We start from the raw sequence: 27,892 nt of genomic DNA on the forward strand, positions 1-27,892 counted from the left end.
CGACAGCCTTCCCTTGTTAAATGAAGATAATGTATATGTGTTTGTGCCATTATGAAGCACATAATGTCTTATTCTGCATGCCCATATTCTACAAGGCCATTCACTAAATTTTCCCTCAATAACCCAATAATCCTAACCCCTTAATAACACTAACCCCCAGAATAAGGCATTAATAAGTGCTTTCTAATAACTGCTAAAGAGCCAATATGCTACTAATATGCATGCTAATAAGCAACTGGTTCATGGCGAATATGTGTACCTTAATATCAAGTGTGACCGCAGACACATTTCCCCCCAGACCAGTTAGTAATAAGCTCATCGTCACTTTAATCACATCCCTTGTTAATCAAGGATAATGAACGGCTCCAAGTTGCATTTGTGGCTGAGGAGTGAAAACTGTGAGCTAAATGCCTTTGACTGGTTTAGAAGGCCACAGAGACAAATCACACAAATCACACACACACAACAGGACAGTCTTTACACACATCATGTACGATATTGTAAATTTGTTGATTATTTTGCAAACAGGAACATCAGATAATGTAGACAGCAGAGTCAAATCTCTCTGATCCCGTCTACCTGTACCTAAGCTGCTTTTTCTCTTTTAACTTAACACTTTGCCGACCTGCGAGGAGGATGCTCTTTAATGCTGAAGTGGTGGTTGACACTTGACTCAGCGTTGCTTCATTTCCGCTCAGCGAGTGATTCAATTGGATAAAGTTTCTGCCAACTTAAAACAACTCCTTCAACCTGCAAAAACAGATTTTTTTCCCACATTGCAGCAGTGTAAGCAAGCACTGTCAGATTGTCACCTCATAAGCTGATGTGTGCGAATGTGTTAGCAAACAGTAGTCTATTTCTTTTGCATTGATTTGGAGATGTGGCCTGGCCACCTGATGAATACAAGTCCAATATTCACTGACTCCTCAGGCTATTTAGCTGCTAAATGTTGCACTTTGTTAACCACTTAGATGCTAAATTTATGTGTCTGCCATTGGGTGCAGGTGGTGCACAGTGTGTTTTTAGAGCTTTTTTCTGTAAACAGATCCCTGCTCTGTCCAAAAACACAATGACCAAGCTGTGCGAGCTGTCATGTGATCCACTGTTTACATAAGAATATCAATTATAGGTGCCTTAAAGGTGCAATGTGTAAGATAAGGCCAGAACTTTAGTTTAAAACATTTAAAAAAAATGAACTAATTTATCAACAATATGTGAAGCAACAGTTCGGATGTATTGTCAAAGATGTCTGTAATGTGTTGCAGAGATACCTACTGAAGTGAGCGTGCTAATCAGCTAGCCCCAGCCAGAACTGCTATATAGCAATAGTAAAGCTCTGGTTCCAGAGTTAGTGCTTACTTTCGTAATATGCTGCCCCCTATTATTAGAAGCAACCTTCAATAAGTGGCCGATTCTTACACACTGTACCTTTAAGGCCAGGGGCCCCCCCCACTGACTCCAGTGCCCCGGGCACGTATCCCATCTTGCAGTAGTAAAGAAGATGAGAAATCATAATTTTGGACAAAACCGTTTCACCACAAACCACTACAAGCTTGCAAAGTAAGGATATAAATGACACAATGTAATGAGTGGTTGATTCAGTGGTTTTCAGTGAGAATTGATCAGAACATAATTATTAATTAGAAGCAATTAGAGCGGTGTCTCATTCTGTGAAGGCCTGCTTCAAGGCAGTTTGCACTTCAAAGCATTACACACTTTTACCCTGATAAAAGGGAATTATTATCAGAATCCAAGAGACATTACACTAATGTGAAAAGCTTTGCATCAACTTCTGTAATGTCTTGTTATTTTACAACCCAGTAAGCATGAAATGCAAGGTAAAGATAGCAAGTGTGTGCTTTATTGGTGTTTGGTATAACTAACACTGTGCTAGCTTTTTAAGTTTGAACAGGTAGAAAGTAGATGTGAGAAGAATAGAAGAATCCGAGTGGAGAGACTGAGAGAGCTGGATGTTAGATGTTATAGATGCTTCCAAGAGACGTAGAGAAAGGGATGAAACCTGAAACTTTCTTTTATGTTCCTGTACAACACGGCCTGTAAGAGCACCACTGTGACACATGCACATCAGTCACTCCCCCAGAGCTGTAAAGTGCGTGGTGTTATGTTCAGTGTAGCGCTTCGTATAGTACAGGAAGCATCAGAGTGCAGCTGTACATCACAGAGCTTGATGCTACAGCAAACATCAGAGAGTCTGCCTCTGATAATGACCTCTGTGACTTAACATGGCCGGCTTCACCTGTCACCTGCATCTAACAACACCGCTGCATCTTGATGTAAACAGTGCAGCATTGTACAGTATGTGGGACGAGGGAGGGGTGCCAAGTGTGAAAGTAGACAACACTTCACTCATGTACTGAATGACAAAGAGGTTATTGAAGTAGAGACAATGCAGAGTTGTATCAAAGTATCAAGTCACAGCAAGCGTATGGATATATGAATGGCTTCGTGTCTATAGTGTCTGTCACACATTCAGGCTTGGGGTTGAACAGCTCTGAGCAAACAGAAATGTATAATGTGATATAAGTAATGCAGCAGCAACAAACTGTCACAGTAACACTTGTTTCTTTTGGCTTTGTTCCCCTTCTTCCTGTAGCAAACGGTAGTGAGCTCTTTATTGGCAGCGTCCGGTACGAGGACACCGGAGCCTACACCTGCATCGCCAAGAACGAGGTGGGAGTGGACGAGGACATCTCCTCGCTCTTTGTTGAAGACTCGGCCAAGAAGACTCGTAAGTCGCACAGTCAAGTTTGACCTTTCCCTGTAGAAGGTAAACTCACAGAAAAATTTAAACCTTATCTCTGTCGAACATGATGCCAGAAAGAAGTAAGGCCTCACTTTGTTTTACAGGAAGAGGGTTTATATGATTTGTGTGCTGGTTTAGATCTCAATGCCATGGCTGCCAGTTATGCATAACTCTGAATAGTGTCTAAGCTGAAACGCGTCTTGTGTTGACAAGCCTTTACAAATGTGTCATGTCTCTCCTGCACTATCATTGCAGTAAACACTCGAGCTAATAAGCACGAAAAACGCTTAATTTCAAATGACTGTCAGATGATCCCTGATGCCCTCAGATGGCTGAAAGGAAAAGTAAACAGCTTCAGACAGTTGTTGATATGAGACTAACAGTGAAGTGAAGCAGCTTCTACTGTCAGCCTGAAATCAGACTCGACAACATCAGCTCTGTGATGTCCCAACTCATCAGATGGAGGCTGGGACAAAAATGAATGTCACGCAGCACAACTGCTCATTTTATCCTATTTTTTATTGTGGGGGACAACAGATGCAGCGTCAGAGGCAGATTTCATGACACTGACCCACAGAGCTCTTCACATACAGCTCTAAACGTGATGAAGTGAATAAAATTTCATTTCAGCCAACCTTTAAACATTCCACTATCAGTAGTCTGCTATGTTCCCAGAGCCCAATCTGACTCCGTGTGCATCTCAAATCACAAAAACATTTTTTATCCATGTTGCATAAAACTCGACGGACCATGAAACAGGTCATGTCAGGCACAAATAAAAATTGTGAATATCACTTTCATGAAGATTTATCCAATAGCGAACGAGGAAAGGGCAAAAGGTTAGACACAAGTGCTGAAGAACATCTGAAAGAAACACTTTTTGTACCCCTTGTGTGGTCTGAAAAAAAAAAAACTTGACAGGATATTTCAAAAGGATCAATGGAGGAGTCGCTCTATTGTCGATTCTGACTGTGGACCGTGCAAGAGCGTTCAGTTTACTGTAACGATCTCACTGAAATACAGCGTTTAACAAATTATAATTTGATTGTTTATTATTACATACATACTACATATTATTACATATTTTATGTTACTTTGATATTTGGCATGTCATCAGATTCCACCATGTTGACCAGTTCACCATCTAAACCTACAAACATCCCATCGAGCCGAGTGAAATTAGGTCCTCTTAGGACAGGAGCGATCCCTTGATTTAGGAGGAAATATGGCAGTGTCAACACCAGTGAGGGCGCTTTTGGAGCTCTCAAATATGTTTTGTCTTTGCATGCCGCAAGAGAAATCACCTCCACTGTTTCCTGGAGGATCTGTCTCTTTTTTCTTAAAGTGATTTAATGTTTTTAATCTCTTTCTTCCCCCCTTTCCCTTTCTGTTGCTCGGCGGCTGACTGTGCAGTTGCAAACATTCTGTGGAGAGAAGAAGGTAATGCATTTCACTTCTCAGAGCGCCTTTGTGTTCTCGTGAATAAGGACGTATGGCAGACAGGTGATGCTTGCCACGCTGTCCACGAGAATCACGAAGTTGTTTTCTCCCCAGCAAAACTCGCTCTCTTCCTTGCGTGTCCAAGGTGTTTCATCCCTTCGCTGGTGTGCTTTGTAATCTGTTTTTCGGATCACCTGGGGAGGAAACATTTACACACAAGCAGGGATTTTATTCATTTTGCAAATAATACCACAGACCCAGTGAGGGGGCTGCAGGAGAAACGGCTTTGTGGTTTTCAGCTGTATACAAATCTATCCAGTCTCTATACTACATATATTTTAACCACATCAGCGTGGCCACAAGTACAGTTTTACTAGTGCACTGGAAAACCCACTGCGGTTTAGAGTACAATACAAATACAATCTGTTTTATATACATCATCACCACATCAGGTTTACCACAGAACCAAAAGAAGCCGGTGTGCTTTAGTAAACGTGTGTGTTTATCAGCCGCATAGCTGATTTTGGATCATTAACACTGTGTGTGTGTGTGTGTGTGTGTGTGTGTGTGTGTGTGTGTGTGTGTGTGTGTGTGTATTATATGTGAGCTAGAGCTGTTTTTGTGTCATTAGTCAGTGTTTTGCTGTATATTTTTTGTGTTTTAGACTGTTGACGGGCGCTCTTTGTTTTGTTGTAGTGCAAAACTGATGTATTCATATCCTGACAAATCAACCATCATCATGGTTTTTGTCTATGCATGCATCTTCTAAATGTTAATGCTTGCCGCAAGTGTGCATATGTGCTAAGCTGACGGTGTCCGCTCATTTACTGTATTCCTGTCAGCGGTAATAGCTTGTTCTTCCATATGCCTTAGCATCAGATCCTTGCTAACTCATCAGCTGCTGTTTACGCAGAGCAGACAATATGTGAAATGTTTCCTCTTAGAGACAGTGCCTTTAATTTGATGCCTCTTGCTACAGTATGTTGTTGACATGTTGCTGACAGGGCCTTTGTAGGCATTGTCAAAATGGCTGGCAGCCACACACTGCCCATCCCCACTAACGCGATAGCATGCTAACAGGAGTCTTGCTGTGTCTCCTCCAGCAGGGAAATTGAAATGTCCATCACAAATGTCAGATAAGATGGGGGCAGGATTTTCTGCTGTTTTTAATTTGTGTTTGTTGCTCTTTCTTTAAAGCACATTTGTCAACATTTTCTGTCGTCCTGTCTTCTCCTCCAGGGTTGAGTGTGGGGAATATGTTCTATGTGTTTTCCGATGAAGGCATCACTGTTCTGCAGCCCAGTGAATGTGAGATCCGCAGACACATGAAGCGCACAGACAGGATTGTTGCTACCTATGTAAGTGCATATTATGTCTTTTTTTTTTCTTTTCCTAACAGGATTTAATGGTGCAATAGATTAAATAAGATTAAAGTAGATTAAAATAGCCATATCAGATAATGAGTAGTTTTCTCCATGTTTCATTAAATTGATTTCAGGATGGCGGTGTTTGTCGCTGCTGAGCTGATGCCTTCAAAATCAAATTATGTGCAAGGCAGAGAGATGTCACTGAGTGTTCATTTTTACATTAAGAAAGCCACTCACACAATCAAGACACATCAGATGCTCAGCTAAGAGCATCTTGCAACTTAATTAGGTTGTTGTACCATAAGGCACAGTGAGGTGTTGTGTTCTTCAACAGGAAGCAACGGAAACGCAGAATAATTCAGTCTTCTCAATCTCCTCCATCCATCCATCCATCCATCCATCCATCCATCCATCCATCCATCCATCCATCCATCCATCCATTTCTATGCTAGAGTTATTCAGTAGAGTCTCAGTGTGAGGTACGCTGCCACCGAAATTAAGAACATTCTTCCCTTTCTCCTCCTCCCTGCTCTCAGTGGGCACCTCGCCTCACTAAATGTAATGGGATTACTTGTGTCCATTAGTCAACAGCTCGCACCAGTAGACTACAGAGTCTATGCACTGCTACCCTCAGGCTTTTAATCCACTGGATAACATCCCTCTCCCAGAGCAATGGGCTTTAGATGGTAGAAGTTGCTTGTTCCTCTGAGGGATTTGGGTTTTACACGACCCTGTAATTGTATTAGAGATCAATACAAACTCAATAAGCCATGTGTTGGCTAGTTCCTGCTGTAAACAGCAGTTTCTTCACTTTGGAGAGGTGGAGCGGAGGTGGAAACTCTTGAAACACAACCTTTGAGTGTGTAGTGGTAACATACAGTATACATCGAGTGTGTGAGGGAGTGTGTGTGTAAATGTCCTGTCAGCAAAAACAGCAGGCTGCAGGGCCTGTGGAGGCGGTTCTGGTGTATGAGTTTGTTGGTGTTTGCTTCAAACTGATGCAAAAGCTGACTTCTAACTACAGAGTGGAAACAGGTAAACAGCTACAATATAGACTTTTATTAACAGCAACAATAATTCAAGCATTAATGGAATAAAGCACGCAGAGCTAAAGACATCAGGATGCACATTTGCTACGTGGTTGAAATCAATATTATTGTACTAACAGCAAAGTCCTTTTTTCCATCAAGGCTTCAAACTTTCCTGTGCTGTCATTTTTATTCTCTAGTCTTGTTCTGTTTATCTTATTTTTGTGTTTGTGTTTCTTTTATATCACATAAAGCCCTTTATTGTTGATAGGGGCCATACATATGAACCTGCTTTGCCTTGCTTTGAATATTTTTTCCAAAATGAATTACAACAAGTGCAGCATTTAATGATTAAATTAGACAGAAAAGGAAAAGTTTGACATGTTAATTGCTTTTTATTGTCATTTATCACCTAAAATATGACTCATTTGCTGGCTTTCGCCCCTTAAAAGAGAGGGGATTAGGGTTTTCTGTCCTTCATCTTTGGCTTTCTGGCTGTTTTGACAAAACAAGCATTTCAAACACATCACCTTAGATTCTTTAAACTTAGCATTTTTCATTACTTTATAACATGTTCTGTACGAAAGAATTCATTGTTAATTGCAAATAAATAGTTAAAAGATGAATTAGTAGAAAAAGAAATGGATAAATGATCAGTTTGCTCTTCATCGCAATGATCAGTGATTTACTAGTTATTAATACACCAAACAGGGCATAAAGATGGTAAACCACAACCCCCTCCTCTGAAAACCGCCCTTTGATTGCTTTAATCACAGTTTGTTTTGAATAATTAATTTGACCAGAATTGTGCAAATTGATGCCATGTTGTGATATCGTCACAGTATGACTCCAGTGACAGTAGATCACCCAAAATTTGGAATTATCGCTCTAAGCCGTAATCATTGGTTAGGGAGATATACAGACTCCATCTCTGACACGGCAGGAAAGCCTGCCAGTCGCCTCCTCCCATCATCCTCTCTGTTCTCTGTTGGTTCTTCCCAGGAGGAGATGTGCCCTAAAGGTGAGGGGGTGTCACCTCAGCACTGCGTGTGGTCCTCCGCAGTCAACATCAGGGAAAAGTACATCTACGTGACCCAGCCCCTCCTGAGCCGACTGCTGGTTGTCGATATTCAGGCGCAGAAGGTGGTGCAGGTGGGTGGAGCAGGTATCAAGCCTGTTGCAACACACTAGACTGTAGTCTCAGAACATCTCAGAAATTATTTATCACTGGCTTAATGACTGACGTTCAGTGGAAAACTACAAAGTTAAGTGTAAAGTTCAGCACTCAGAATTATGTCAAAGGAGAAAAGTAAACTCAAGAAAGAGATGATTAAGTCCAGGTTTCTCTGGACATAGTGGACAATTACTGCTGTAGAGTCTATTTTTAGAGATGTCCTCATAGGTTCCTTCAGATCAGCATTACGGCCAATCGGGACAAAATTTTGTGGATTCTTATCCGCTCAAAGTAAAGCTGATCAAAATCCATCCTGCGTTCGGTCCACGTTTGTCTGATACTGCTGTTCTCTTTTAAGACATCCGGCCTCCACAACACAAGCATCGTGCTGCATATACAAGTGAAAATGAGTGTGTGAACATGAACATTTCTTTGTAAGTTCAGAGGCAGGTTGGCAAAATGGACAAAATCAGTAAATTCTGACGCAAATCATCGTTAGTGAGCAGAGGTGTTGCAGCTTTTCATTTTAGCTGACCGTCACTTTCACCAGTTAAAATGACAAACATCGCCGGCGGCAGGTCATATCAGCTGTCACTCATGAAAGGTAATTCATAAACTTGATGGTTAAAGTGCTCTCTGTCTGCGAGGGATAAAGCAGGCTCCGCTCTGTAACACTGCTGTACAACCACGACTGTTTCTGTGGTTCCACCATGCAACAGACTGATCTGTCTTCTCTCGAGCTGATCACTTCCAAAAATCTTTTTCTGTTACTACTATACTGTAGTATTGCAGTTACTTGTATACTGAAACAGTGATGCATAAATCTACTTGTCTATCTACAAGTTATTTTTTCTGTAGTAAGCATCCAAACAGCCTCAGAAAAACCATCTACAACAGTCTGATATCACATATTTTCCAGTAGAGCTGTCCTGTAATACGGAGGGAAGGATGAAATGCTTTCATCTGTTGCAGCTCCACGTACTTCAGGATGATAAAACTGATATATTTTCTATAAAAATCTCTCCTAGTGCAGCTTTACTTTAAGAAACTATGTACATGCAGCCTGTTTGGCCGCGTGTCAAACAGCCTCACCAACACGATGATTCGATGCTGCCACAGATGTAAGAAGACCACATGCAAGGTAAAATAAATCAAGTGCACCTCAAGCATTCGAAACAATATGGTGCCCAGGTGGGTGCTGGCTGCCTCGCTATTCATCTTGCCTGTAACGGCTGTTTAGAGACTGAATCCCTCAGGGGTTCTTCCCAGGGTCAACATCATTTATACTGAGGTACAGCATGAGAGGAAATAGGCCTAACTCAAGGAGGAGGAGGAGGAGGAGGGAGATAAGTGAAAGTCTGAGCAGAGAGAATGAGACAGACGGTTAAATGAGAAGGTAGCAGTGCAGAAATGTCATTGGAACGCTGTAACCTGACCTTGTTATCAGCGTAAAGGAACAGGCAACTAAAGGTTAGATGTTTACGCACACTTGCTGTCTGAACACCAGTGAAATGACTCACCACTTCACTTTTAGCAGCAACAAAACTCATCTGACTCTCATTGTTCTTACGTGCATCCATAAAAAGTATAGAATCATAAGAAAAGAAAGAGTATGAAGTGATGAAAGGAGAAACAGAGACGATCTTCTAACAAAGCATAAATTTCAGGTCGTGACCTTTGTTGTCTTGCGGCCCATCACGCTGTAAAACTGCTTCCCTTCCCTTCATCTCTCCATCCCCCTCCTGACCCCCTCCCCCCTTACAGGGACCCTGTCTGACCTTTGGGTGCAGGAGGTTAATGCATCCACCCTTTTTTCTTTTCGCCTCTTTCTCCGTTTATCTCAAAGCTTTTTTTTGTTTTTTTTGTTTTTTTTGGGCAGACTACAATGAATGCACTTTACCCAGAGGAAGAAGGAACACGAACAAAACAAATAGCATTCATTTTCTTTTAATGGTAAAGTCAGAATGCTGATTTTATCACAGTGATCAGGAAGACGGAGCGTATTTAGACGAGGCTGCCAACTTAACAGTAACAGACTGTAACAAAGGAGAGTGTTATCCTGTGATGGTCGCTGTTGGGAATGTTTCCATCAAGGGAAAAGTTTGGACTACAACGTAATAGATGTCTCCTAAACAGTAGCTCCATCTAGAGAAAGTGAGATGTTTACAAAAGGTTAAATCAAATTGAGATCCTAGAGGAGCACAGCTTGCTATGTTGGGTAAAAAGTTGTCTTTAAAAAATCCTTATTCTTCAGCCATGACTTCCAGCAGACATTAGGTGCGCACTAATAGAGGCTTTCATGGTTTTTCATGCTGATGCATGCAGGGAAATTGCACCTTTGTTATCTCTTTGAACAAAGGGATCTAACCTTGACTCTGATGTGTCAGACCTGTGCCAGCTAACCTCCCACAGGGCATGAAAACAAACGGCACATCGACTAATTAAAAAGAAAGCCAGATGGTAAAGACCTCTGGTTATGTAGTCACTTTAATGTACTATGGTGGTTCCTTTTGTGTTGCCGTGAATGTGTGGGAGGTGGCACGTCGTTGTCGTCTAGGTTTCTGTTATGCTTTTTCTTTTCTCTGAGCTCAGATGAACATCTTCTTGCTTTTCAAGGTGTTCTTTGAAGTAAACAGATGTTCAGGTTTTCTGAAGGATGAAATTGGTAATCTGAAATGCCTTTTATTATTGTTTTTTTGTCTTTGTACTTTCGTATCTACAGCTTCCCTAACGCTTTAGAGGATGTCAACAGAAACTGTAATTTGTTTTATTTTTGTTTACATTTTGACCAATTGGATGCTTTGAAAGTATGCCATAGTATTTATTTGCACTTCTCAGTTACATTATCAGTTATCCACAGCTGATATAATCTTCCACTGACGATCAGCATTGGCTAAAACACAAACAGCTGCAACCTTCGTACGACAAACATTCCTGAAACCGCAAAAGTCAAATCTTTTATGAATCTTGTATCACGGCAACATTCATTTGTTCAAACAGCTCTTCAATTCCAGCTTTTGAACCTTCCAGGAGGCCCCTTTCATACCCAACCATGACGCTGAACCTGTTTAACGTGTTGCTGCATCAAATTCAGAATAAGCTCATGTTTACAAAAATCAGTGAAGTTAACGAGGTAAAATATAAAACACATTGCCTTTGTACTGTCTTCAGTTGTGTATATATATATATCAAAAAGGATTAGTAAGTTATCACATTCTGTTTTATTCATGTTTCACACAGCGTCCCAACGTTTTTAGAATCAGGGCTGAATGTTGGAGTTGTAGAGGTGGACATAAAATCCAGTCCATTTCCTCCCAGTCTGCTGCGCTGTGGCCTGACCTCAGCTTCACCTCTGCTCCCATTATGTGAGAAGCTAAACGGACGCGAAGGCAAATTCACATGTACATACACACATGCTGAGCTGGCACTTGGCTGACCGGTGCAGAGCAGAGGGCTGGACCTCCCATTACTGAACACAGAGCTTGTGGTCTCGCTCCAGTGGTGAGGGTGTCAGCAGCTCCCTGTCCACCCAGCCAGAAGCAGGGTAATGGATTGTGTTATTCTTTGTTGTTGACATTGCAGCAGACCTGAGGCTGAGTACACCCCACCCCCACATCTCTCTGCTTTTTCTGTCCGTTCTCTCCTTTCCTTCCTCTCTTTCACTGTCTCTGCAAGTTATTCTCTATTCGTTTACCTGATCTCACTGAAGCCTCTCCAGCAGTAACAATGTAAACCTGCACATGCTGTACCCTCTCTCCTTCTCTTCCAAACACTTACACCTCCTTAGTACAGGATGTGATAACAGCCTGCTCTTGAGAATGTTCCATTTTTGGGTAAATGATTGTTGGGTGGTTTTCTGGGGCCCATTTCAGCAAATTTGTAAGCTGCAGCTTGCAACTTGAGATAATTTGCTCTCGCATTAGTTTAGACACATTTGACTAATTAAAACAAGCACTGTACTTGCAACCCAGGGGTGCGCATGCAAGAGTAAATCATTAGTGGAATGGGACGCTGGCACCATTTTTGTGTCAACAGCGTTCATAAATCGATTTTTTTGAAACTGGTGGTCTCTTACACGTCCATACAGTTATTTGCACTCAGCAAATTCCAGTTTTTGCTCTCATCCATTAGCCCCAGCTAATGTTTGAGAGCTTTAGCTTTTGCCCTAGATCATCCTGTTTTCAAGATATCTGACGTTGACCTCTCTTTAATATTTGTGGTATGCTAGTAAAGCATTAGGAGGCTTGCTAAGGGGAGCCAGGACTCACACCGTGGTCTCCCAGTTGCTTTGCCCCGGTGCTCGGTTAGCACTGGTATTATTGAGGACAGCCTGACTGACACTGTGTGATACTACAGGTCAGCAATAATAATGATCCCTTAAATTTAGTTATGGTAGAATTGATTGTAATATGTTCAGAATGGGACATTTTACCATTGAAAAATAAACTTCTTCCTCAAACTTATCACCTCAAACATATCTTTGGTATTTCTGTGCTGCAATTACTTATTATTTATTGGTCAATATATGTAGTATCTGTGATAAGCTACTAATGCCTGATAACATGTCTCTCTATGAAGGAGAGTTTTTCTTTAGTTCATCAGCAAAATAATTAATCTTTCTTACATATATTAATTTGTTGATGTTTTTCCATCTTTGTAGTTTGCCTTCAATAGTTTAATTACCTTTCAGTATAATATCTGTGAGTAATGGACATTTCTGTTGTTTTTACACATATATCAGCTGGACTTGTTTGACTTTTCAGCACCATGGACAGCTTTAACTCTATTTAGTCCAAGAACTATTCATTCAGTCATTTCCCCTCTCTCTCTCTGTCTGATCTAGGCAGTAGCAACAGATCCTTTTCCAGTGAAGATGCTCTATGACAAGTCTCATGACCAGGTGTGGGTCCTTACATGGGGGAATATGGACAGAACACATCCAACTCTTCAGGTAAGTGAGTGAGTGCGTGTGTGTGTGTGTGTGTGTGTGTGTGTGTGTGTGTGTGTGTGTGTGTGTGTGTGTGTGTGTGTGTGTGTGTGTGTGTGTGTGTGTGTGTGTGTGTGTGTGTGCGCGCGCGTGCGAGTGCGAGAGCGAGAGAGAACCTATGCTAAAAATCTCTTTCAGGTAACAGCAGTTTAGTTTTGTTGTTGTTCTTTGCAGCCAAAGCCAAATAGCTCAAAGTTACACTAGCCAGCTACAGCCAGAAATAACTGGATATTGGACTGTTGTGTTAGTCATATCCGACACTAGAATCATTTTGGAATTTAATGAATCTGTTAATTAAGATATATGAAGTTCATCTCTACTGCACCTTTATTTTTTAAATCAGGCTGGTGATGATTTGCATAAATTCCAGCCTAGTGCAGCTTTAAAAGTACAAAATAGCTTCTTCATTACTGTCACATTTCTACACCACCCTGCACTTTGCTGTGTGTATTTGTGAACCCTGATGAGCAATTATCATCCTGGAAGAAAATAGTCTATATAAGAAGAAAGTTCACCCAGTGAGGAAAACAGCACCTCATAACTAATTGAGCTCCGTTCTTTACCTGCGTCCCTGTTTATGTGATGAGTATTTGCACGACAACATCAAATCTATGTATGTTTTAGAGCATTTACCAAGCCAGCAAAACAGCAATTCACAGCTGCGCCGCTGTCGGCCTGTGCCAGCATCCCTTTGGACCACTGGTGTTGGAGGCTTCACAAATGAGAAATGATCACAGGTGTGGTTGTGTTTAATCCACCTCGTGGGATTGGGTGAGGCGAGGGAAGGGAGAGGAGGATGCAGGGTCGAGGAGGAGAAAGGGAACAGAGCTGGTGCCTATGGGAGAGGTGTGATGCTGTTTTTTATAGGGCCAGTATTTGTGTGTGCGCGTGTGTTTTCCTGTGTAACAGCAGAGGACACTGCCACGAGTAAAGCCACCCAGGGATCCCATTGTAAACTCTGTAATAGACACAAACATGTTTATTGTTCTGCTTTGTCCCATTGGAGTGAAGCATCCCATTATAATCATGTGAGGTGTTGTGTTCAGTGTTCTCTGTGTGGGGATGTGCGGCGTCGATTCATTACGGGGACTGCAGAGGGATGATACACTCTCAAATTTATGATTCTTCAGAGGATCTTTGGAGTGGAATGACTCACTTTCTATTCAGAAAATCACTTGCATCACTTGAACACTCGGATTCAAATAAGTTTTAGTAGTTGATCGGTGGTTGTGGAGCTGTTAACGGCGCTTCAGTCGTTTGTGAAGTGGTCCTATAAATAATGCTTGGTCATGATGTTGTAGCGTTTCCATTTCTAAAAGAAACTGTGATGGTAGATTGAGTTGGATCAAAAGGTGCCACTATGGTTTGGCAACAAAAGCAGTGAAAGACCAGCACCTGTGTGTGGGTTTTAACAGTTTTCTGCTAGTTTACAATCTGCATGGCCAAGTCGACTGCGTGTGTGTGTGTGTGTGTGTGTGTGCGTGCACATACATATACATTTCCTGTTCTTTTGCACCTTCCCCTCATAGAGCGGAGGTGGACGAGCAGGGGACTTGTTTCTGGCGCACACTGACGGTGTTTGTGTTGGAGTTGTTTATAAACCTAAAGTCTCAAATGAAGCAGAAAATTCCATGAAAAACATTTTTCATCACCGACAAAACAATTTTCTCCTCGTATAATTTCAGACAGTCAGACTACAGAAAGCAGCTTTGCATAGCACTTCTCTTTTCGTGGCTGCTGCCTGAACTGCAGAAAACACATTTCTGTGTTTTTCATGTGATTCATTTCCACACTCTCTGCAGCCGTTCAGGAGTAATGAATAATTAGAGAGCAGAGCATGAATCACTCAAAAATGCAATTGCGGGGAAGCTGCATAATGGATTGAAGTCCACGTGGATCACACCACAAATAAATGGTCTGATAATGTCATTATCATTTGGCCTGAAAGTAATTGACCTATTCAGCAGCAGCCTGTCACAGAGGCACCGCTTCGCTTCAGCGGATCATACATGTGTATGAGTGTGTGCGCGTCTGTGTTTGTGCATGTTAATGTGTGTAGCTCCGCCTTCGGCTCCGTGTGTGTGTGGTGTTTTTAAGCAGCCAAGTTTTAGGATGGCTCAATATCTCTGTGTAAACATCAGAGGGAGTGTGATTGTCAATTCATTAGAGAAGACAAATGGAGGAATCTCTGCTGGGCAGAGGGAGACGTGGCCTTTCAGACTGTCAGTCCAGTCTGAGTCTACGTGCCAAGAAGATGTTTAGCTCATAGGCACTTTGTTTTTCTGTCTGTGCGTGCACACACACACACACACACACACACACACACACACACACACACACACACAAAGGGTGGACAATATGAGCTAAACTTTACAACAACAAAAAAAAGTCAAACAAAAAAAAAGGTGATATAGTGTAAAGCACATTACTTTGTTTGACATTGAAATGATAGTACTGCTTTACAACTCAGGCTGGCAAAATCATCTCCATAAAAAGGTACTTTAATCTGAACGGCTCTTTCATTTCCTATTTGGTTTATTCCAGTTTCTGAGGTTTTTTTTTGGTCTGTTCACTTCTCAGTCTTATCTCTGTTTAGTGTTACCTGACTCAAAACAAATTAAATTAATTTACTGTTTGACGGGATCAGCAAACATCTGTCTATAAATTTAGCATATAATCAATTTTGTTTTTAAATTCTGACTGACTTTCCAGAGAATTCGTAGTGTGCTTTATTGCGCCCCAGAAGCAACAAGATGAGTAATTATATGTAAAAAAAAAAGCCCAATGTCTGTAACCATGTAACATGAAGGGTTATATTAAAGCGTCTTGTGAGATTCACTGAATTCCCTAAATAAGAAAAATACACTGGAGCATATGAGAATTTCCATCTCATTTGGATGCACTGTAGTTAAATGGGAAAGTTTTAAAAAAAAAAAAGCTACTCAAGGCTTCTGAAGAGTGAATATTGTTGAAAAGTAAAAGGCACTCTGTCAGAAGCGGCTGCCCCTCAGGTATTAGGGCAGCCAGCGAGGCCGAGAGAACTCGACTGGGCCTCGCTGCTGAGTGTGTGGATATGAAATCCAAGGATGAGCGATGACAAAGGGAAGCCTGGTGGCAGTAAGTTGAGAGCACCTGCAGCCCCGGAGACCACAACAGCTGCCTAATAATACATGAGCGGTACTACATCGAACCTCATTAACTCCCGTCATTGTGTTCTGCAACTGTTGTAATGACTTTTTTTTTAATGAGGATTCTTTTCATGTCTCGCAAGCAGTGAGAAACCGGCAGATCTACTTTGTTAAAAATGGATGAGATGGTGAGGAGGATCGAGAAAGAGAGGTCTTTTTGTGGAGCATTGCAGCAGCATAGCGAAAGTCACAACTCTGCAACTTAAACAGCTATTTTTATTTCTTTGCATTTCATAGTTCCAAGGAAGGAGTGTGGCGTCTGGCCCCCCACTGGGCACCAGGTAGCAGTTCAGCTGTAGTGGGGCAGGCGTAGACATCAAAATAGATTCTACGCTTAGTTCTTTCCTTTTAAAACAACATCCTCTATGCTCTTTAGCAACATTTGCCTTGGCTTCTAAACCCAGAACTGCTTCAATGAGCCAAGTTTCTCTGAGAATATAAAGTTGTTTTCACTGTGGAAGAAGGATTACAGAGCTGAAGTTGACTCGCTGCTTTAATAAAAGCACAGTCTCACATGTGTAGGCCCCATAAACCACTTCAGCCGTCCTTGACTGTGACCTGATGCGGCCCCCCCTGTACTTTACAAACATGCTGATTCAGTGGCGGCTGGATGACATGAGAGATGAGGGGCGTCTAAGACAACCATCAGCAAACTGAGGTGGGGCCACGTTTCATCAGCCCAAGCCATAAACTGTAGATGTTTATCTACTCAAGGATATATAGGCACGTCACCTGGACAAGCTCCGGCTGTTAAGACCTGAGATATACTAGCCTTTATTTTATTTACAGAAACTAGCAGCATTCTGATGAAGCCAAAGAGCCACAGGTCTAACTAGCAACGCAGTCACAGTTCATTCTTCATGAGCAGGACGCTGAACTGTAGCCCGGCTGAGGCGGATTTATGAGGCTGACATTGATACGAGACCTTTTTTTGTTTCGTTTTGTTACATTAACACAAACATTTTGATAACGATCCCTGTAATTTAACAGTTGTTACACATTTCGGTACTCTTTGCCAGACAAACTGTTTAACTGAGATACTGTTTGTAAGCTAACATTTAATTAACATTTGTGAACTGCATTTTCTTGGAATTTATTGGCATATTCACCGATACCGATTCATCTGGGATAAATGTCAGCCTGGCCCACTAATTGGTCTAATTCTACACTAAATGTCAATCTTCAAAGTGGTTCTAACAATGTACAGAAATGGTGTCTTATTTATTGTTGTGATGTTAATATTAGTTTGGTCTTTTTTTATAAGTATATATCACCTTCCAAATGATGACCTTAGGATGAAAGAAACAAATATCTTTGGTCCAAACTTAGTTTTAACATGTCCTTATTCATCCTGTCTATTATGTTTAGATTTATATTAGCTCTTATATTCCAGGTCGATGTGTTAAAATTTTCCGGTTCTATAAGTTTGCTATGTTTCATAATAAGCTCTCTTATGTTTTTAGTCTAATAAATAAACAAAATAAACTCACACAGCTGCACAGAGCAAATCAAGCCAGACAGGAAGTCAGACACAAGAACAGTGTAGAGAATCTGCTAACCTTTCAAAATAATATACCCTGTGCATTCTGCTGATCGTACATCAACAATAAACACCATTAAAACAGACAAACAGAGAAACCATTTAAGCATGAAGCCTACTCACCCGTGGTAGGAGACATGAAGGAAAAATGGCCAAATATCAGCAAGTTAGCAAAATCAAGCAGGCAGGCAGTTTGAACCTGCGTGGAGGATGAAACAAAAACATGTCAGTGCTCAGTGAAATCCCCAGGTTACACCTGTTTTCCTTATTAACAGAAGAATACAAGTTTTTCTCTTTATTCATCGTGAAACTCACCAAAACCGACTCACCAAAATCTTTCCACTGCTCCAACAGTCACCAAAATAAACTATTCATTTACAGAGACACACAAGGTCGTTCTTCCATCACATTAAACGCAACATAAAAGGGCAAAAATCACCTTAAGATACATTCATCCATCATCAACCTAAAGCCTCAATATCATCACATTTTTAAAATTCTTAAATATTGATATTAAATTTAGAAATCCAGCTTCAGTGAGGCTAAAGTGGGATTCTGTTGTGCAGTTACAGACAAAACTATTTTCAGATTTATCTGCAAAAACAGACAGATTTTGTTCTTTTGTCCAAGTCTATTTGTTGACAGTCTCTGCTGCCAACAGAACTTCACTGTCCTTGTAATGTCCATCACCTGGTGTTTAATATTCATGTCGCCCTTCGTCATTTGTCTACAGGTGATTCCACAAGCCAGTGTGGGAGAAGTGCATCATGCCATCCGCACAACTTTCCAGAGGGTCAACGACTTCTTCATCCCTCCAACTAACCTCATCATCACTCACGTGAGGTAAAGCAGTGTACACACACAAGCGCACACACACACACACACACTCAGCCACCTCTGACCTTAAAACACAGGCGACCTGATTGTTCGCTCATCACAGCCGTCCTTCTGCAGTAAAGGAGAAAAGAGCAAATGAGAATTCTAATGAGAATCTCGATGTGTGTTAATCACTAATGCCCCAAAATCTAGAAAGGCTATTAACCTTTCTTTTGAACTTTGTCGATTTAGGTTTGCCTTTGTCTTCCTCAAAAATGAACCTGCGGTACACAAGATCGACCTGGAGACCTTCCACCGCGTCAAGACCATCAGCCTGAAGAACTACAGCTGCGTACCAGACAGCATGGCCTACACGCACCTGAGCGGCTTCTACTTTGTCCAGTGCAAAAGCAAGAGCCACCTGCAAGCCCCGCCCCAGCTCCTCATTGACAGCGTGACGGACGCGGTGATTGGTCCGAACCTAAACATCACAGGGCAGCCTTTCGTGTCACCGGACGGCCGCTACGTTGTGACGCCTGACCCGCAGAGCTCAAAGCTGAGAGTACAGACGGTGTCGTTCCAGGGGGAGCTGGGTCTGAACCAGGAACTGGATGAGCCCGTAGCTGTCTCTGATCTGGCTTTCCAGCCCTCCTTCACGGAGTCCAACCAGCACGTGGTGGTGGCCACCTCAGGCTCAGGCACGGACCTGCTATTTGCCGATCTGTCCTCGGGCCGTACTGAGGTTCTCCGGAGCCTCAAGGAGCCCCTGGCCCCCCAAGCCTGGCCCTGGGGAGGCCCCAACAGAGTGGTGGTCTCCAGCGGGTTGTTCGGACAGTACCTGGTGACGCCGTCGGCCGAGTCCCTCTTTGTCCTGAATGGCAAACAGAGAACGCCACACTGCGAGGTGTCAGACATCAAGAGCGGGAACACAGTTGTCTGGGTCGGCGAGGTATGAATTAAAAAGAAAAGAAAAAAAATGATGAAGCAGGAGACGTAGGATGAGGGAGAGACGTGAATGGAAAAAAGGAAAGATCAGGCCAACCTATAATAAAGATTTATGTGAACATAAGTTGTGGACTCAACCCTGGGACTGAGCAAGAGGGATACATGCCTGGGTTCATTGTAACAAAAGTACACTTAAAAATAGAGTAATTGAGAAAACATTAAGAAACCCTGTTGTGATATTTCTATTGGGAGAAAGTGTCAATGCCGTTCAGTGCAACAGTGATCTATGTGCACTTAACTATACAGAATTGTACATTATTGCACTTCCTTCCATGTTATCACAGCAAATAGGTACCTGAAGAGGGGTTATTAACGAACTATGAACTATGCACAATGCTCACTTTTTTTAGAGTAAAAAGCTTTCCGATTTTGTTTATTTCAACAATGTTTGTCGTTTTCACCAGTGCTGCATATAATCACCACAAACTGTCTGTCTGTCCTGTCTGCCTTTAGTGTATGTGTGTTCTGAGTCCTTTTAAACGCTACCAGCCCATCTGTTTACTCGCCTTTGTCATGGTATTGTCCTGTATCCTCCCTCTGAGAGCTTTCATTCTCCTCATGCCGGCAGAGGTTGGCTTTATGCACATGTGTAATACCCTCTATTTACATTGTCTATCCAAAGAGCCCGATTGGTCCATTAGACGTCGACAATGGATGCTTTGCTCGTGGAGGGAGCCTAACCAGAAATGAGCAGTACATCTTGTGGTCTCTTGCAATGGTATAATCTGTCCCCCACTGTCTCTCACATTTATTCTGTACCTGCAGCACAACTCTGTGCTGTGGAGCCTGAAAATGCCACTTAGCAGCTTCCCTCAGGGTAATGACTCCGGTTTACGCTGACCCACATGCTGAGGCCGTGCCAGAAGTGGCATCAACTCCTCTATCTGACTGGCTGTGAGCATTTGTACATCCTCCCAGAGAGCCGTGCATCAAGCTCAGACTCCAAGGCAGGTAGACTGTACTTGCCAGGTGGTAATTACAAAGGAAATATATTTTTATTACTTTCTGGCTATCAGTTGCGTTTGTGCAGGAAAAAAAAATACCTCTAAACTTAGCAGCCTGTTTCAAAAGAACATGAGCAATACAAAGTGTGTCAAACATCTCTGTTTCCACGAATACTCACTACTAAATCGACAGTAGTTGTACATGTTTCTTTATTATTAAAAATGTGTATACCTACTTCGGGCACTATCTGTCTCGAGGCAGTAACCCAATAAACACCAGCAACTCTTCGTCTATCAAAATAGCGGATATTTTCTCGCCGTGGTTGAACTGCATCATCCTCTGTGTAATTTGCTTTTGCCATTTGCTCTAATCATCCTAATGATGATCCATTAGCAGCAAGAGAGCACCGCTGCTTCTCTACATTTGTAATAATGTTATCAGAACTCACTGGAACCGTAGTGTCTCTTAAACATTCCTGCCTCTTGACAGCAGTGCTGAGGTGCGTCCCTCTGACGACTCCCTACACTGGGCTTAAATGGGTTCCAGTTTTGGAGCTCTTTATGCTGCATAACCTCTCTCTGTGCCTCCCAGCCTCAAGCTAAAGCTGAAAAATGAATGCCCTCTAAAATTCAGCTGTCATAGATGTTTTGTCGTCATACAATAAATCAGAAGCTATTCTTTAAAATTCTGATTCCTGTAGCAGCCAAGAAAATCAACCTTAATACACATTTAAATTCTTATTTATACAAGCTGCTTGACAACACCTGGATGAGAAACACTAACTGTTTCTAGAATTAAAACAGCTAGAAGCAAAACGTTGAATGAATCTTAACTTCATGCTAAATCAACTGAACAGCAGCACTAATGCTCGATCCCTGCGTGGAAGGAGGAAAGACGTTCCTGTGCTGACGTGTGATTGACAGCTCCCTGGCACATCCACGATGAAATCACGGCACAAATACTCACAGCCTTTAGGATTTTGCAGTTGCTGACCTTTTTTTGGCGCGTCAAACAGATTAAACTCGTGTTTATCTCCGGCAGCCAAGATGTCAACGTCCAACTTTAGGGTGTACAGAAAGTCCATAAGAGAAGCGTCCCACTGTAAATCCAGCTGAAGTCTTGTGACTGGAATATATCGGCCCTTTTGTTTTCCCCCAGAAACAAACAGCAGCCCAAATTAAATATTAATCATCTTCCCCTGATACGTAGTTGTGCCTGTAACTCCCCAATGCAATGCAATGTGTAGGGTAGAAACCAAGCTGTGTCAGAAAAGAAAAAAGTAAACACAGGAGTGAAGCAGACTTGTTGTTCTTGTTTGTGATTTAGGTATTTGCTGCTAATCTGCCATGAAAATCCATTCTGGTATGAAAGCCTGTTTGATGAACCTTTTGAAAGGCAATGACTTAATGATGATAATGTTTCTTAGACCACTGTTGCACTGAGGAGAGAAATATAATACCTGACTTATATTTATGTTTATTGGATGGACATTTGTCTAATTGGTAGCCCAGTTTTCTCACTGTGTCGATGGAAAAAAAAACAAAAAAAAAACTTACTGTTAAAGTATTCCGGCTCTGATGCTTCCTAAAGTCACCGTCCCATCCAAAGTCACTCCCCGATGGCTCTAAATGAGTAATCTATCCGAGACATGCATGTAATGAAAACAGACCTTCGCCATGATTATCATTGACCTCTCAGTGATCTCTCACAGTCACATACGGTTTACAGTTGCTTGTGAAAAAGTCACTTTTCTGCCCTCTCATTGTCACGTCTGTCAGCTTATCTCTTAAGGTCGATTCAGCAGTGTGACATCGCTACTAGAGCCAAGGAGAGCAAGAACAAAGAGACTGCACCTGCGCTTGCTGATAGAAGTACGTTATTGGCTAGCTCATGTTGTTTTGTTTGGATCTACCTTCAGTGTCACATGACTATCTCCGTACCTCTCCTTTAACCCTCGAAGTAAGGGGCTGCAGAGCTGAACCGCTTGGTGTGATAGACATTGATAGAAACCACTGTTGTAGATAACATTGTTCATGTTTAGAACACGTTCAGACATGACAAAAACTGACTGTACAGTTTTCTTTATGCATTTTGTGTGTTCTGGTTTATGAGGGAATTGTTTTGTAAGAAAAAATCGAATTAAATATATTGTAAAAATCACTCGTTCTGCAGTGTCTTATTAAGTCACTCATTGAAACTAATGATTGTTGTCAATACCAATTAGTCTGTAGATTACTTTGACTTATGGTAATCAGTGTTTAAATGTCAAAACAGTAAAAGATTAATTTCTCAACTCAAATATTAAATTCTCTGCCATTTAAGACGAAAGCAGAAAATCCTCACATTTAAGAAGCTGGAAAATGAGAATATTATACATCTTTGTCTGAAAACTGAAAACTAAAACAATTTTTCAATTATCAAAGTAGCTACTGTTTAATTCTCTGCTGATCACTTCATTGACTCAATCTTTTCACCACTTCATCAATAAATCTTTCCTGTTCAAGTTTTCACGAATGTGAGGATTTGTTCTTCCCTGTTTTTTTGTTTTTTTTTAATCTAAATCTAAATCTGAACTATATCTTAAATAATCACTAGTCGCTGTGGTGACACTTAAAGGTCCAGTGTGCAGGATTTAGGGCGATCGATTGGCAGAAATTAATAATATTTATAATTATGTATAATAATCTGGAATCCCCCCTTCCACAGAGTCCGCCGTGTTGCACACCACAGGTCATGGAGTTCAATCACAATCTTCAAACAAGGGCTCTGAAATCACACAGCCACCACTCGTCAGCGCCTTCAAAGTGTCATAGCTCACAAGGTCAGACAGTGACAATTTTAGCATCTGGAAAATGACTGGATATTTGTGCCGCCGAGTCACCGTCTGCGATCTGACATTCATCCCCCGTCCCTGCCCACGTCGCAGCCACTGTCATTTATGGTCTCGGTGCACTGATGAGCTGGCATCGAGCTGGCCTTCACTCCTGTATAAGTTAATGTAATCTATTGTCTCTCTGTGCTCAACACGCTCCCAACAATCCATGACCATTACTTACAACACTGCTCTACTGAGGGACGCTGTCAATACTCTCTCCATCAGTGTCAGGGTGACAGAAAGGGCTGAAAAGAGAGAATAAAAGACTTACTGGAGCCAAACATGGGTGAGGTAGGAGAATCTGATCACAGAGACAATTAACATCCTGTTCACGCCCACTTCAGTTTCCTATGAATCACGACAGAGCGGAGGAAAGAGGACACCAGCCTTCAACGTGATCACACCTCAAGTCAACAAATCCACTTCTTAACTACAGCAAATAAACTAAACACAGTCTGATACCAGTGTGAGCTGACAACAAGGCACAAAAGATGTGGTTACTTTCTGCACAATCATTTTAACTCAATGAATTCACCTCCCCAAATATAAATCACATATGCCACTGCTGTTCATTCAACGTTACATTTCAGGGTCGCAAAATGTTTGTCAACAGTCTCACATCCAGATGAATGAGATTTAAGACACTTTGGTTAAGCCTCACATGTGCCCGCTCAGCTCCACACGAATGAGGGTCCGCCTCCTCCAGTCCACGGGGGGGTGGGTAAAGCGCCTGAAGCTGTTTAAAGAACAACCTCTATGCTTAAAACAGTTTAGTCACAACAGCAACAACGCCTAACTTCATAAACCAGAAACACATGGATGAATCAATGGACTGCGAGCAAGAAATTAGTTTTATCATCTCGACATACTCTGACTCATGCTGCTCCCTCTCCCATACAGATCGTTCAAACTGATCAGGGATCAGATTAAAGCTACAACAGCTCGGTCGCAGATAAAACGGCTAATTTCAGTGGAATGTTACCAAAGATGGTTGCTACAGGCGTTTACTGACGTAGTTAGATTTGAGAGGAGTATGTATGTATCTTGGATGCGTTTACACCTTCAAACTGCAGATCAAAAATAGCTCGTAGCTAAATCAGGTACATTTCTTTGTATGAGATTAATGTTTTGGCACCCTGGAAAGACTCAGGATGGAGAGAGGTTCACCACTTTGTGAACACATGATTGGAAGAAGGCATGGGCTAAGAAACACTTAACAAATGATTGCGTTCTGTGTTTATTTACATTTTACAAAATGTGCTGTTTTGGAATCAGGCTTGTAGAACGCTCTCAGACCACATGGTGTTCACATTGAACAAAAGGATTTTAATCCTTTGTGGATGCATAATTCTTTGCTTTGTTGATCTGATAGATATCTGAATCACGCAAGATCCATGAAGTGACTAATGCAATGAATAAAATGGTAAAAGACCATGAAACGATGTAGAAAAAGAAGTCAAAGGCTCTTTAAGAAAGATAGAAAGGTTTAAGACATTGTGATGTGCCAGCGAATCAGTAACAAGTACTTTCTATGTGTGTTTCAGAACCTCATTAGTTCCCCTGAGGACAACTGTCCTGCGTTTACACATTCTGTATTTCACATGTAACCTCGAGAACCAACACTTAAATCTGGAGTCAGATTTGGAACATTTTGCACAGAGCCCTGATTATCACCACAAGGAATAAGACGAAGATGGATTATCGTGCTGATCGAGCATCTCAGAAAGCGTCGACGTCCGGATGAAAAGAGCCTCAGCTCAGCACACAGGCATCTGTTACTATCAGGTTTTATTGCCTCATTCGGGCCTCAGGAAGAATCACGGTTTCTTTTGCAGAGCAAGGCAGTAATTAAATCATTTTAAAACACGATGTAACATCCAAAAGGCTGTAATTTGAGCCAACTCTGCCTTAAAATAGCACTTCAATCTTCAGTATATAAAAAGAATAATTAGGTGCTAGAAAGTTAATATTAGCAAAAACAAGCATCCAAAGACTGAAAAGTTCTGCAAGCCACAAGTCGCCAGAAGCTGGTGAAGGAAAGACTCGTTGGTATGAACCCTGTCAACAGATGGATTAAGTTTAACTAAAGAAAATGGACATCAGAGGAAGCCTGGTACTCCTCCTCAGTGTGGCAGAGTGAATCCACAGTGTGGCCTCTCCAGCGTGCGAGGGCCAGTGAGGCTCAAATTGCCTCAGCAGGCTCATTTGGGTGAATCTCACTCTGACTAACAAGGTTGCTAACCTCCAGAAACAAACCCAGCGGAAAGCAGACCTGGGTCAAATATTACTTGCAAATGTGGGTTTTTTTCCTGCCTCTGGTTGAACAAATGTCAGGTTTGATGCAGTTTCTCAGCCTTGAACAGTTAGAAAGTCCCAGAAATCCAAGATATGTAGTTTGCATACATGTTTTTTTTACAAAGCTGTTTCTATCACGTCACTCTAACACTGAAGCAATGCTTAAAAACAGACACCTACTATCAGACAAAGATTCATACTGGTGTACTGCTGTGTATCTGCTGCCTCTAATGAACACGACCCATGTGAAACCATGACTGCAGCTAAACCAGCCCATCTTAGGCAGAGACACACCTGTGATGTTTTCATCTCTGAGGCTAGTTTGACCTCTCAAATCTTTTAGAAAACATAAACAACTGTGGGAACATTCTATAATACAGACTGAAATGTGTCATTTAGCTGTATGAATCAGATACTAATACTTTACTTTCTAGGTACAAATTCACTGAACATGCATCAAAATATAAGAATGAAAAGTACTCATTATGCAGAATGGCCAGGTCACAATGATGTATGTATATTATATTACTGGATAATGATTATTGATGAATTCATGTGTGCATCACTTCAATGTTACAGCTGGGAAAGGTGGTTCACACAAAACTGGATAGTTTGGAAAAAATTTCATTTTAACCGGTTGAATTTGACTAATCTTCTGAAAAATGTCTGATTTTTAACAGAATCTGGTGTCTCTTCTACAAAATCGGTCATGTAAACTGAAAGTCTTTTAACATTTGAAATGAAACGCAGTCGTCGTGTTTATTTGTCTCCTGTCATGGGAATTTGAAAAGCATTAAACAGTCGTGATCGGAAGATAAAATGAAGAGCTTGATGGACAGTACACTTGAGTTTTGTTTCCCTGCACTGTACCTGGTATGTATCTTTTGCTCTAAAGTGACTGTTACTCTTTATCTTCACATGTATCTACGTTCCCACTAGCAACCAGTAAGTAAGTAGTGGTAAATTACACTGTAGATTGTGGCCTGTGTTATAAAGCGTTACCACAGCCATTAAATAAACACAAACACTGAGAGGGATTATGAGTCAAGGATTAAGTAATAATTAAATTACTCCGTCTTTAAATGTGCCAACGGCAAAACTGGATGTGTCACTGTCACTTGTTTGGCACATAAAAAGATTACATTTCAGTGAAGTTTAGGCAAGTAAACATTTTTGGTTTAAGCAGGATTAATGTTAGGATTAGAGCTGGGCAGCTAATATGGGACGGCTTTGGTCTTGGTTAAATAAGGAAGCTTCTCTGATGTTCATTTCCCCCAGAGTAGAAAAGAATAGAAGAATCAACCCACTCAGACAAACAGTCGCACTGCAGATCATCATCAGACTACTGCTTGTTTGGTTGCGGTGAGAGAACAGCTCTTGACACTGACACTTTTACAGATAAACTGGAAGAGTAAAGTACGAAAAGACAAAAACATGTCATTTTACACTGTGTGAAAATCTCAAAGGGTCTGATTTTCCTCTGAAGACAAATAAAAACATCAAAATGCCAGCAAGCTTACAATGGCAATGTGGAAATGGTGATTTGTGGCATGTTCAACATCTCTTTTTAGCACGTTAGCACTAAACACAAAGTGCGACTGAGCCTGATGGAGTTTTATATACTGTATAGGATGAATTTTAAATTTTGACCAACGAAAAACTTTGACCATCTTGTTTTGCTGGAGGAGAAGTCAGAGGATCACAAAAGTGATTAGGATTCAACCTCTGGGCATCATCCATATCTGGACCAGGTTTCACAGTCATCCATCCAATAGTGGTTGAGATATTTCTCAATAATTGTGGTGTTATCAGCAGCAGAACGTCCCATCATATATCATCCTCAGCATCCGCGGTACAGTAAAAAGTAAAGACACAGCAGTGGTTTTACGGTCAGCTTTCTGTGCACTGTTGTTGTGGTATGTGGGCATGACGCAAACACGCAGAAAGAGAATCAGGAGTGATGTTTTCATTCATTAGAGCTGCTCCTCACAGTACAGACTAACAGAAACGCTGGCGCGCTCTGCCAGGAATCTGTCATCAATGCATCATTCACTGCGACTCCAAATAATAAACAAACAGCAGTGATGAATATAAAAAGGCAGGCGGAAAACTATACCATCCACTGGCTGTGGTTGATGCAACATCCCCGAACAAAACCACAATGATCAGAGCACAGATGCGATAAGAGCCATCAGCATGAGATGTACCTGTATGGATTCATTTAAATACCCACCGATAATATCTGTTCACAGTCTGCCATGAATATATCAGAAATCCAGGCTACAACAGAGCTGTTTATAGATCGTCTAAAACGCTATATGGCTATTGTTTACATCCAGCAGAAAGTGAACGTAGATATTGTCTTCGACAAGGCTGCACAAATGAACCCAACAGGGATGAAAATCAAGTGGTCCTCAGCCTGCGGCTGTTATCCCCACGTGACTGCAGGTAGAGGGACAAGCTGGCAG

General features: G+C 41.6%; 1 protein-coding gene across 1 annotated transcript in view; it reads left to right on the forward strand.

Annotated features, from left to right (window-relative positions):
• fstl4 (follistatin-like 4) overlaps window positions 1-22,399 on the forward strand; it is a 199,000-nt gene extending 176,601 nt beyond the window's left edge. Inside the window, exons 10-16 of the mRNA XM_070983222.1 lie at window positions 2,615-2,749; window positions 4,178-4,204; window positions 5,444-5,562; window positions 7,602-7,751; window positions 12,617-12,724; window positions 18,222-18,331; window positions 18,557-22,399. Coding sequence (XP_070839323.1) covers window positions 2,615-2,749; window positions 4,178-4,204; window positions 5,444-5,562; window positions 7,602-7,751; window positions 12,617-12,724; window positions 18,222-18,331; window positions 18,557-19,259 — 1,352 coding nt within the window. The 3' untranslated portion in view covers window positions 19,260-22,399. The remainder of the gene's footprint in view (window positions 1-2,614; window positions 2,750-4,177; window positions 4,205-5,443; window positions 5,563-7,601; window positions 7,752-12,616; window positions 12,725-18,221; window positions 18,332-18,556) is intronic.
• Window positions 22,400-27,892: the final 5,493 nt, after the last annotated feature.

The sequence above is a fragment of the Chaetodon trifascialis genome, chromosome 16, assembly GCF_039877785.1.
Source record: "Chaetodon trifascialis isolate fChaTrf1 chromosome 16, fChaTrf1.hap1, whole genome shotgun sequence".
Taxonomy (NCBI): domain Eukaryota; kingdom Metazoa; phylum Chordata; class Actinopteri; order Chaetodontiformes; family Chaetodontidae; genus Chaetodon; species Chaetodon trifascialis.